Source organism: Prionailurus viverrinus, chromosome X (genome assembly GCF_022837055.1).
Source record: "Prionailurus viverrinus isolate Anna chromosome X, UM_Priviv_1.0, whole genome shotgun sequence".
In the NCBI taxonomy this organism is placed as follows: domain Eukaryota; kingdom Metazoa; phylum Chordata; class Mammalia; order Carnivora; family Felidae; genus Prionailurus; species Prionailurus viverrinus.
In genome coordinates this window covers 43,272,218-43,284,316 of record NC_062579.1, presented here as the reverse complement: position 1 = coordinate 43,284,316, position 12,099 = coordinate 43,272,218, and the positions used below count along the sequence as shown (strand labels likewise).

Below are 12,099 nucleotides of genomic sequence, written 5' to 3'. Positions count from 1 at the left end.
TGGGTTGTCATCTGTTTTCCTCTGCTCAGTTGTTCATGGAGAGCAAGGCTGGGCTTTTCTCTATATTGCCAGTGCCCGGCATGTGGCATGTAATCCATGCTTATTAGTAAAGGAAAACAATCATGTATAGGACCAGCAGTGCTCTTTCTTCCACTTCTACATTCTGGGCCCTTGTAGGAGTCCTATGATGAACCTGCCTAGGCAACTTCACCACCTCAGAGATGCACCTGCACTTAGGTTAGGCTCAAGAATTGAGAGTCCAAATGGTACCCTCTGCCTTTGTGTACTTGTGAGGGTACAAAAGTTCTAAGAACACTTGGAAATTGTCTCGTTTCAATCTTCCTTCCTGTTACCAAGAGAAAACTAAAACCCAGGTTGATGAAGCAGTTGAATTGACGAGTAGAGCCAGGTTTTCTTTCAGCATAGAGAGCCTGTTTGCTCTCTCCCACTCCTATCCCAATCATGGCTCTCCCTAGATTTTGGTTACCTGGTTAGTTCTCTCCTCACAAATGTGCCTGGGGCTTAGGTGATATGGATGTTAATTAAACTGTTATGACCCAGGACGTTATGTTCTTTGCTACATGAGAACTATATGGTTCTTTCGGGAGGAATTTGGCTACAGTCTGACCTTTCTTGACTGCTACCATTCAACACCCATGGGCCAGGCAGTGTCCTAGGCACTCTCCTGCAGTTCTTTCCTTATCCTCAAAATAGCCTTGTGAGATTAGTCTCATTATTAAGATGGATAAGTAAACTGGGAGAAGGAGCTAAGCAGTTTGCCTGAGATCACCACAAAAACCTCAGAAGTTCAAAATGTATACAGGCTCCCAAACCAATACTTTTTGTTCTCTGTACTGATCTGCATTTCATGTAGATTGTACAGATTCTTGAGGCAGGGTAAATCGGTAGTCTCTGGATGGTTGATCCATGAACACACATAGGTGAACAGCAAAATTCTGCTCACTCCAGATTCTCTGCAGCTGAGCAAAGACAATAGCCTGGTAGGTTTCTTGCAAAGGTTTGGCTTTCAGCTGCTTCACTAGGGAAGTCTGAACACTTGCTGGCTCCTCTACTTGACCCAGGTACCCTTCTGGCTGAGTTACGGGAATATAACCTAGAACAGCAACGGCGAGCCCAGTGTGAGACCCTCTCTCCTGATGGCCTACCTGAGGAGCAGCCACAGACCACCAAGCTGAAAGGCAAAATGCAGAGCAGGTGGGTGGTAGCCACTCATTTGGCTATGGGGCCAAAATCTGGGATATTCTAAAAGGTGGCTCTTGCTGGTTTCCTGGTTTGTTTGGTTTTTTTCTCCCCCCTCTCTGGGCAGATTTATCTGTCCTATACATACCTGACCCTATTTTTTTCCCACTGTGGGATTTCCTTTGGAGATTCTTTAACCCTCTAGTCAACACCAAAAAGCCCTGCTCACTCTGGATGTTTGTGCTTTGATGCTGTCAATATACGCAAGCCACCTCTACACTGTCCAGGTTTGACATGGCTGAGAATGTGGTAATTGTGGCATCTCAGAAGCGACCTCTGGGTGGCCGGGAGCTCCAGCTGCCTTCTATGTCCATGTTGACATCCAAGACATCTACCCAGAAGTTCTTCTTGAGGGTACTACAGGTCATCATCCAGCTCCGGGACGACACACGCCGAGCTAACAAGAAAGCCAAGCAGACAGGCAGGCTAGGTATGGAACTGGAGTGTCCAGTTGAGGGTCAGGGTTGGTGGTGGTGAACTCAGAGTCCCTGGAGGGCAGGACCTAATGTCATGTCTCCATCCTGCTTGAACTTTCCAAAAAAGGAAATGATGATACTTTGCTAGAATGTTGATGGCTGCATTCTGTATCTCACTCAAGCTGTCTGCATAGGAAATTCATTAGGGCAAGTGAGAATTAAAGGGGAGTGGAAATCTGGCAAAGAAATTGGGGGCAGATCTTTCGCTGAATAAGGTTTAAGTCACCGTGTCTCCGTTCTGCTTCTTGGCTCACTCCTGACTAAAACTTTGCAGCCATGTTGCCTCAGCCATGGCCTGCCAAATCCTACCTTTCTTCCTGTCCCACAGAACCTTCTCTACCTGCTACTATCCATCTGTGTACCACCATGTCCCCTGCCCTTACTTGTAATGGTAGCTCTTAGTGCCTGGTGATGAGCACTGTGTAGCTGCCTGAGCTAAATAAAGCTCAGAGACTTCAGCAGGATGCCCTGTGGCAGCCCAGGTGATGGGAGAGAGAATATTGGGCATTCTCTCTTTCTACATTTTATATCTTGCCTTTCTTTTTCTTTCTCCCAGGTTCCTCCGGTTTAGGCTCAGCTAGCAGCATCCAGGCAGCTGTTCGGCAGCTGGAGGCTGAGGCTGATGCCATTATACAAATGGTACGTGAGGGTCAAAGGGCGCGGAGACAGCAACAAGCAGCAACGGTTAGCATGATGCCTGTGGCCCCTCATTCATTTGTCTCTCTCCCCTCCCCACCACATCGTCAGTGGGGTTTCACTGCCCTTACCTTGTATGCTTTTGCATTAAGTTTGCTGTATGAATGCTTCTGGACAACAGGGTTACTTTCTGTTGGTGTTTTCTCTACTGTTTGTTCATTGTTTTGTTGGTTTGGTTTGGATTGATATGATTTAAAGCTTGGCCATCATACCCCACTCCCAGCTATCCAGTCAATAGTGGCGCTTTTGCATACTGCATAATGCTAAGTGTCTGGGTTCTGAGGGGCTGTGGAATAAAGATTTTTCAGTCTCCTGGAATAATGCAAATACATCAGGAATCCAGCCCTTGAAATTCTCCCAAGCTTGGTCTACGTCCCACAGCCTCTTCTAGGCTATGGCTGGTCCATCTACCCTGGCCTCTGCTTCTGTTTTCCATACTCTCTTGGTACCTTGGCACCTAGGCACTCAGTCACTTTTAGGAAGAAACCCTCAGGTTTCTAGATAGCCAACTCATTGTTGGGATCCCAGCACAGAGTGGCTGCGGGAAAAGCCTGGCATCATGTATGTATGCTGTGGCACTCTCATTGTTTTCCTGTTCTTGAAACATGCAAGTCACCTTCCCAAGATCCAGGAAATAAAGGTATCCTGAGGCTTGGTTTTTCTTTACGTATAATTACTATTCTACAGTATGATTTCATTGAGCATGCTGGGAACGTCCTAGAATTTGCAGGCTATGACTCCCAACAAGGGAGAAAGGGAAAACAGCTATTATTATGAAGTACTTTTTTCTGCCCCGTCTTTCCCACACCTGATAGGGTAGATGTTGGCTTTGTGAATAATGCCACCCATCAAAGGCTTTCCCTTATTATTTCCCCTTTTCTGAGCAAACAGAAACAGAGAGCCAAACCTACAGTCTGTTCACTTGAGTTTTATATATAGATGCGCATATATGTAATCTGTCCCCAGAAGAAGTCTTCCAAGTCTGTATCCAGAAGGCTGGTGTCTGACTAGATATAGGTCAAGAGTAGAGTGGAGGCAATGCAGGAATCTAAGGAGCTTTTCGGAAAAGCTTGCTAGCTCAGGGTGGAGGACAGCAAAGGAGGTGGGAAGGCCATTCTTTTCTGGAAAGCCACAGGGTTTTCTGACCAAATATATAGGAAAGCTCTTTCCAAACTTAGTATGTGTGAGAATGGGTAGAAACAGCCTCTAGCCTCTCCCTGAGGAAAGCAGAGTTGCATTGCACCCTTTATGTGACTTTGTCTCCCTTTTATCCAGTCGGAGTCAAGCCAGTCAGAGGCCTCTGTCCGGAGGGAGGAGTCACCCATGGATGTGGACCAGCCATCTCCCAGTGCTCAGGATACTCCGTCCATCGGTCAGTACTACTTCCTGTTTCCAGTGCACCAAAAGAGCCAGTCTTCATGAAGTGTCTGCTGGGTCCGCTGCTCTCTACATATATAAGCTCTGTTTTCCAGTTCCACTGAACGCTGGTTTTTGTAAACGTTAATAAGCTTTTACCAACGAAGATCAATATCACCATCTCACGCCCTTATTAGAGATTCGTAGCATACACTACAATTCCTGGAGTTAAGAAACTGTGATGTGATGTTAGATGTGGAGACAGCACGTGTTTCAGTTGTGGCTCCCCCATTTAGTGACTGGTACCTGAAGCAAATCTCTCTTGGCTTCAGTTTCCTTGAATGTGGCTCTTGCAAGTGAGAAACCAAATTTTTTATTGTATTAATTTTATTTAAATTTAAATTTCATCCAGTGTAGGATTAGAGCTTACTTCCAGATGTCACTCAGTATTACTTAGTAGCCGGTGAGCCAGTCTACTTGATCTAATGGCCTGCACAGCTGGTCTGGGAAAAAGCTAAATGGAGGAAATACCTCAAAGGTTTTCTGTCTCTCTTCTGTGTGGCCTATAGGCTCAGATGGAACCTCACAAGGGGAGAAGGAGAAGGAGGAGAGGCCACCTGAGTTACCCCTGCTCAGTGAGCAGCTGAGCTTGGACGAGCTATGGGACATGCTGGGAGAGTGTCTAAAGGAACTGGAGGAATCCCATGACCAGCATGCGGTGCTAGGTGAGTTGTGGCCTTTGGGCCAAGGTCCCAACCCACTGATCTGCTCTGGGCCCTTTCTGCCAGCTTAACTTTCTTCCTTCTAGATCACCCCCTCACTGTCTCTGAAATGAGAATTCAAAGGAGAATTCAAATTCTGTCACTTTAGTATCAGAAAAAAAAGATTTGCCTTCTCTTTTAGTAGCTGGTACCTTTCACTTTTTAGACCAGGGGAATCTTTATAACTGGTAGCCTATTCCATTTTTATTTATTTATTTTTTAATTTTTTTTTAACGTTTATTTATTTTTGAGACAGAGACACAGCACAAACAGGGGAGGGTCAGAGAGAGAGGGAGACACAGAATCTGTAACAGGCTCCAGGCTCTGAGCTGTCAGCACAGAGCCCGACGCGGGGCTCGAACTCACGGACCGCGAGATCATGACCTGAGCTGAAGTCGGACACGTAACCAACTGAGCCACCCAGGCGCCCCTCCATTTTTCTTTAGTTTCAAGGAGGCTCAGACTTCCTCTGTGGCTTCATTTTTCTTTGTTACCATTGTATTTCTCCTGCAGGTTTTCAGTATTTCTTCCATACTGTACTTCTGTAATTTGATCATGAAGGAAAAGAGGTTTGTATGTTGAAGTTTCAAAACTTCCCTATCATTCCTACCCCCAGTGCTACAGCCAGCCGTCGAGGCCTTCTTCCTGGTCCATGCCACAGAGCGAGAGAGCAAGCCTCCTGTCCGAGACACCCGTGAGAGCCAGCTGGCACACATCAAGGACGAGCCTCCTCCACTCTCCCCTGCCCCCTTAACCCCAGCCACTCCTTCCTCCCTTGACCCATTCTTCTCCAGGGAGCCCTCGTCTATGCACATCTCCTCAAGCCTGCCCCCTGACACGCAGAAGTTCCTTCGCTTTGCAGGTACAGGGAACTCTTAGGCCTCCAGCGTAGAAGGATTCATTTTTTTTACAGGGTCATTTCATACATTTTATTCTTAGCTGTTTCATGGGGGAAAGGGATGGGACTGAGAGAGAGAGAGAGAGAGTGTGGGAGGGGGTGGCTGGGTGGGTAGGGGGAGAAAGAGAATGAAGCTAGTGAGGGTAGGGACCGGATCTGAAAGCCCTTTTGTGCCACACTTTTTTCTCTGAAATAAGAAAGTTGCTGGTTGGTTGGCTATCATGTAGTCTTCTGGGAACCAGGACGTGCTGATTCCTGCTGTCCCTTTCTCCCCACAGAGACTCACCGCACTGTGTTAAACCAGATCCTACGGCAGTCCACCACCCACCTCGCTGATGGACCTTTTGCTGTCCTGGTAGACTACATTCGTGTCCTCGACTTTGATGTCAAGCGCAAGTATGTGCCCTGGAGGCTGTGGGGATGGGAACTTTTCAAATGCTATCTTCTCTCCGAGAAAGGAGCCAAAATTCCTCCCGAAGGAGTGTTTTCAGAGAAAGAAGTTTCCATTGGTGGCAGCCCTTGGAAATGGTGCTGGGTGGGAGGGAAGAGATTCATCTGTGTCTCTGACAGTCATTATACCTAAATACTCCCTGGTCTTCTCCATCCTTCCTCAGAGAAGTGCAAAACCTTTATTTAATCACATGACTCCTAAAGTTCCATTCCATCCTTTGGGGTAATACAGGAGGTGCAGGTAGCCATAGTATACTTACAGCATGGCTCAGCAGAAATTCTCTGCCACAGACTCTGTGGGCCTTTATTCGGTGAAGATGGGAAAAATTTAGAGTTGGTAATGAATAACCTGCCTCTCCAAACTACTGGGCACTTCCCCAGGGGAACATGTGGGGAGCAAGGATCAAAGTGTTGGGAGGATGGGAGGACCATCACTGTGGGTCTTCATCCTAATCAAGATCAAGCAAACAGGGGGCGCCTGGGTGGCTCAGTCAGTTGAGCATCGGACTTTGGCTCAGGTCAAGATCTCGTGGTTTGTGAGTTCAAGCCCCGCGTGGGGTCTGTGCTGACAGCTCGGAGCCTGGAGCCTGCTTTGGGTTCTGTGTCTCCCTCTCTCTCTGCCCCTCCCCTGCTCATGCTCTCTTTCTCTTTCTCTCACTCTTGAAAATAAATAAACATTAAAAAAAAAAAAAGATCAAGCAAACAGAAGTTTGCTCTGCCACCCCAATCCTATTTTCCTTTTCTACCTCCCAAGATATTTCCGCCAAGAGCTAGAACGTTTGGATGAGGGGCTTCGGAAAGAAGACATGGCTGTGCACGTCCGCCGTGATCATGTGTTTGAAGATTCCTATCGTGAACTGCACCGGAAATCCCCTGAAGAAATGAAGAATCGATTGTAAGAGCCCATAAGAGAGAAAAGAGGATGGGAGGGTGGAGCAATTTCCTACATGGTAGTGAAGGCTTACTTAAGCACCAGATGTGCCCAGGAACTGAGGGAGGTGCTGCCCTCCCCAGCAGGAATTCCAAATAGGAATCTGGTATAGATAGTCTCACTGAGCTGTCTTCTGTCTTCTTGGTCTGGTCTCAGAAGACTGGTCTAATGCTGGCTAGGCTGGCCTTTGGGATGAGCTATGCAACAAATCCCAGAGCGAAGAGTCTTTGTCATTTATAAGGATAAACCTGATGGCTTCACAGAGAGCTTTCTCTGTTGTTACATTAGGAATGGGAAGACTGCTGAGCAGATGGTATCCTGGCTTCAGGGAGACCACACTTGCATGAGTGGCTCCTCACCAAATTGGTAATTGTTCACTGGTGATTCTGAAGCCACCTAGAAGAGATCAGCAGTTTAATGCCAGCGAGATGAAAGACCTGTTGGGAGTAGTTTGACGCTCCTGAGCTCAGGAACTTGATTCCTCCTCTCCCTCGTGGCATGGGTTCCCCATCCATGTAATCATATAGGAAGTCAGAGACACTTCTGAGACAGACTGGGCCCTGCTCCTCCACCACCAAATCCTTAACAGATATCAGCCTGATCAGCCCTCTCTGACACCGCTGGATTCCTCCTCTCCCTGCTTTCCCTAAGTGAGGCCCTCATTTAAGCCTCTATACCTTTCCTGTTGATGAACCTTTACTGATAATTCAGGACTTCTTTTCTGTCGATGCATTTTTTTTTGTCCCAGATCCCTACCCTTGGGCTTTCCTGGCACTCTGTATTCACTTCTGTTCTCTGATCCTGTACTCCCCAGCCATTGCTTCACTCACTCACTCGGGTCATACTACATAATGAATGGATTTGTCCTGGGCTTTCTGCACATCTGTTTCTGGTCTCTTATGCAGGTATATAGTGTTTGAAGGAGAAGAAGGGCAGGATGCTGGAGGGCTCCTACGGGAGTGGTATATGATCATCTCTCGGGAGATGTTTAATCCTATGTATGCCTTGTTCCGTACCTCACCCGGTGACCGGGTCACCTACACCATCAACCCATCTTCCCACTGCAACCCCAACCACCTCAGCTACTTCAAGTTTGTTGGACGCATTGTGGCCAAAGCTGTATATGACAACCGCCTCCTGGAGTGCTATTTTACTCGGTCCTTCTACAAACACATCTTGGGCAAGTCTGTCAGGTGAGGATGTGGCAAAGGATCCACATTCTCTTTTGACAGGTTCTTTTCTTGTGTCCCACCCCCATGCTTCTCTCCTGCACCCTAACCCATGGTGACCCTGATCATGTTTTTCTAGATATACGGATATGGAGAGTGAAGATTACCACTTCTACCAGGGCCTGGTTTATCTGCTGGAAAATGATGTCTCCACACTAGGTTATGACCTCACCTTCAGCACTGAGGTAGGTCAAGAAATTGTCACCACAGCACATTCTAGCTAGTCCAGGAAACCCATTATGGGGCCACCCTTGAACTGGGATTGGATAATCTCTTATGCTTCTAAGGAAGCATCTCAACTTTGAAGTCCCATGCTCCATTCCCCATCCAGCAGTGAGCAGTGCAGTGAGCAGTGGGTATTTATATGAGACATCACAAACAGAAAAACCAGGATTTGTAAAACAATTCAAGTTCCTAGTTTCCTCTTTATTTATATACATATGTATATATGTATTTAAAGCCTCCAATTCCATATGCTTCATTTCCAGTAGTTCATTGTAGAAAAATTGTATAAATAAATATCAAAGTTAGTCTTCCTCCAAATTGTTTTTCATACAGATTGTACCGTATCATATTACACATGTTAATCATGCCTTTTCCCTTTTACCATTGACAATTTCCTTATTTTCAGCCTCTATGTGTTTTGAGGCCAAACCCTTGGCTTTTCTCTATTACAAAGTTATGAGCTCCTGAGAAAAGATACTTTTTTATGACCTTGCTTCATCTCTCTGCCCAGGACATGGCAAAGATTTTACATATTCCCAGGTAGCTGTATAAATCCCATCCTGGACCAAGCCTGGTATGAATGATTGGTGTTTTGGGTGTTCCAGGTCCAAGAGTTTGGAGTCTGTGAAGTTCGTGACCTCAAACCTAATGGGGCCAACATCTTGGTAACAGAAGAGAATAAGAAGGAGTATGTACACCTGGTGTGCCAGATGAGAATGACAGGTAGGGGAAATGTCCCTTATACTCCTTGTTGCTCATATGGGAAGAGGTCAGGCCTCACTCATTTCACAGATATTGTTTTTTCTCTTCCCCTGTGCCAGCCACAAATCCCAGCCAGAGTCCAAACACCTGACCAAAAAATATTTCCCTTAATTCACCCTATACAGGGGCCCAGAAACAGTGTTAGGTGAGGCAGGTATGCCATTCACAATCCTAGTTGCAGCTGGAGCCAGATTGAGGACCTCTGACCTCTAACAGTTGTGTGAGTTTAGATGCCGCATGGCTTGTTGGTTCTCTCCCCAGGAGCCATCCGTAAACAGCTGGCAGCTTTCTTAGAAGGCTTCTATGAGATCATTCCAAAGCGCCTCATTTCTATCTTCACTGAGCAGGAGTTAGAGCTACTCATATCAGGACTGCCCACAATTGACATTGATGATTTGAAATCCAACACTGAATACCACAAGTACCAGTCCAACTCTATTCAGGTGAGCTGCTACTGGCATCTTTCTCCTATCCCTAAGCAGTGCTAGTTTGTATGACACCACATAAACCAGTACTCTTTGGGGGCATGAAGGGGGTATAGGTGACAGCTTACTTACACCTAACTCTTCATCCTTCTAGAACATGTTTTAGGTGATGTTTTTGCTCATCTTATGAATGGAGGAACTGAAGCCCATTTCACGGAAGGGACTTGCCTAAGATTTCAAATCCTATCCCCCCTCTTTCCAAGAGCTCTCTACCTAACACTGGCTTCTTGTGTCCTTTCCCACAGATCCAGTGGTTCTGGAGAGCATTGCGTTCTTTCGACCAAGCTGACCGTGCCAAGTTCCTCCAGTTTGTCACGGGTACTTCCAAAGTGCCCTTGCAAGGCTTTGCTGCCCTTGAAGGTATGAATGGCATTCAGAAGTTTCAGATCCATCGAGATGACAGGTCCACAGATCGCCTGCCTTCAGCTCACACATGGTAAGAGGAAGGATTTGTTCCCTGTTTTAAGCATTCATGATTGAGCTTGCATATTTGCTGCTTCTAGGCCCCTACCCAAGGGCAGGAACCCAAATCTGGCCCCAGCAATGCTAGACCTTGGGGTAGCTCACAGTTTGGTAGTTTTGTGGAAAAGGTGATGTTTGAGATGAGAAGCTGGCCCAGATTCACAGTAGGTTGGGGAGACATTGCAGGTCAACACTGCCACATGAGAGCACAGTGTACTCCAGGGCTCAGTTGGAGCAAGAGGTTGCAGGCAACAGAAGGCTGAATAACTCAGCAGAGGTTGGATCACCAGTGACCCCAAAGGCATCCTTGGAGCTTGCACATTAGCCCATAGGCAAGGCTGTGGTGTTTAAGGAGTGACAGGGTCAGATTTACATTTTAGGTGCCTCATGGCCAGTATTGGGGCCAGATTAGAAAAGGGCAGAGCAGGCTAGGATAAGACTGCAAGTCTTCAAGAAGTGAGGAGTAGGTTCCCTTAGGGAGGACATGTCAGTGGGCACCATGGGAACACAGGGATTTGGTTATAATCTTTTGTCACAAACTGATTTTTCTTCTTTCCCTAGTTTTAATCAGCTGGACCTGCCTGCCTATGAGAGCTTTGAGAAGCTCCGCCACATGCTACTATTGGCCATCCAGGAGTGCTCTGAAGGCTTTGGGCTGGCCTAATAAGGCTCTGCCCACCACTGTGGGGTTTTTCTATCATTGTTGGACCTGGGAATGGGGGGAAATGAAAACAAAAAAGAACCCGAAAGAAAATGTCAAAAACCAATAAATGAAATCCATCAACTCACCATGTGTGTGTCAGCTTCCCCAGCGCATACCCATTGCCCCTCTCCTGCTCATTTTCTCTCCCTCTCCCTTTTCCTCACCTCCTCCTCCCTGTTCCATGCCGTCCATGATCCCCAGCCCATGTGTTAAAAAGGCATTAGCCTTTGCAGGGACCTGTTTGTCCCAACTGTTTGAACAGTGTGCTCCTCAGATTCTGTGTTCAGAAGGATTTGCTGCATTGAGACTTGAAACCTTTGGATAGGGGAAAAAATTATATATATATATATTTTTTTGTTCTGTTTGCATTTCTTAATTTGTGCTTGGAATGTGTTGATGTGCACAGCTAATGATTCAATGCGAGACAAGATTGGCGTCTGTGTTGTGGAGGTTTCAAATAAAGAGCACTCTTCATAACTCACTTTTCACAATGGAGTTTTTTTCAAACTTAAAAGAAACAACTCTTGAGCACATGCTAGACATCTGGAGAAAAGATGCAAATGGACTCCAGAAAACCATCTCTGCCACCACTACTGGTGCATCTTCCTTCTTCAAAGGCGGTTTCCCAGTTATCAGGAGAGATCAGCAGCCACCAGGAATTGAGGGAAGCATGTTTTTTAGAATGGGACCTGCACTTGAGGGCAGTGATGGTGTTACAGATTGCAGCCAAGGACAAAGCATCACCTTGCTTGAGGGGAACAAACCAGGTTTTAAGAAACATTCTGAGAACTCAACCCAACCGACAGTTCTGTTTGGTGAGCCTTTATAACAGCCTCAAGTCTAGAGCTCAGTTTAAAATTTTGATTTCATTTAGTATTTTAGTTTATTTCTAACAAATTTCAATAAGCAAGTAATTTGACTAGCTTTCCAGAAGAACAGTCTTCCCATCCTTTTTGGTTTTGTTTCGTCATCTGCCAGTCTGTTCACAGATCACCCAATAGTCTCTTGTGGTTTTTACTCCATCCAGCAGTTACAGCTGATCGAAGGACTTTGGTTCCAGCCTTCAAAGAAAAAAAATAATAAAGGTTTAGTTAGAAAAACAACCCCAAGTAATGCTTGCTTTGTGTGGTTTTTCTCATTTTCTGGAGGTCCTATTTCATAAAGATTTTCCCCTTAAGCTGATCCCCCTTGGCCCTGATGCAAATGGCTGCTAGATATTTTCTCCCTTTTTTAAATTGACACTTAACCTTTGCCTCATCTGGCTGACACCTGAGAAGACAGATGAATTGGCCCTGTTCCTGCTACTGAGATTCTAGTCCAAGGAGAAGGAGACTGAGTAGTTCTGTGACAGATGTAGGAAGGGGTCCCCAGGTTCCCAGAGAAGTACCTGACCTAGCCTGGAAGA

The 12,099-nt window shown here is 46.3% G+C and overlaps 1 protein-coding gene across 16 annotated transcripts in view; it reads left to right on the top strand.

The window, feature by feature from the left end:
* HUWE1 (HECT, UBA and WWE domain containing E3 ubiquitin protein ligase 1) overlaps positions 1-11,175 on the top strand; it is a 166,495-nt gene extending 155,320 nt beyond the window's left edge. For 14 of the 16 annotated variants that reach the window (XM_047843222.1, XM_047843221.1, XM_047843236.1 and 11 more), the window contains 14 exons: positions 1,083-1,215; positions 1,488-1,690; positions 2,293-2,420; positions 3,708-3,804; positions 4,358-4,513; positions 5,166-5,411; positions 5,726-5,843; positions 6,652-6,792; positions 7,734-8,021; positions 8,137-8,242; positions 8,888-9,005; positions 9,306-9,487; positions 9,775-9,965; positions 10,553-11,175. In XM_047843222.1, the coding sequence (XP_047699178.1) occupies positions 1,083-1,215; positions 1,488-1,690; positions 2,293-2,420; positions 3,708-3,804; positions 4,358-4,513; positions 5,166-5,411; positions 5,726-5,843; positions 6,652-6,792; positions 7,734-8,021; positions 8,137-8,242; positions 8,888-9,005; positions 9,306-9,487; positions 9,775-9,965; positions 10,553-10,655 (2,210 nt within the window). In that variant the 3' untranslated portion in view covers positions 10,656-11,175. The remainder of the gene's footprint in view (positions 1-1,082; positions 1,216-1,487; positions 1,691-2,292; positions 2,421-3,707; positions 3,805-4,357; positions 4,514-5,165; positions 5,412-5,725; positions 5,844-6,651; positions 6,793-7,733; positions 8,022-8,136; positions 8,243-8,887; positions 9,006-9,305; positions 9,488-9,774; positions 9,966-10,552) is intronic. The other 2 variants (XM_047843233.1, XM_047843230.1) reach the window with 2 other exon arrangements.
* Positions 11,176-12,099: the final 924 nt, after the last annotated feature.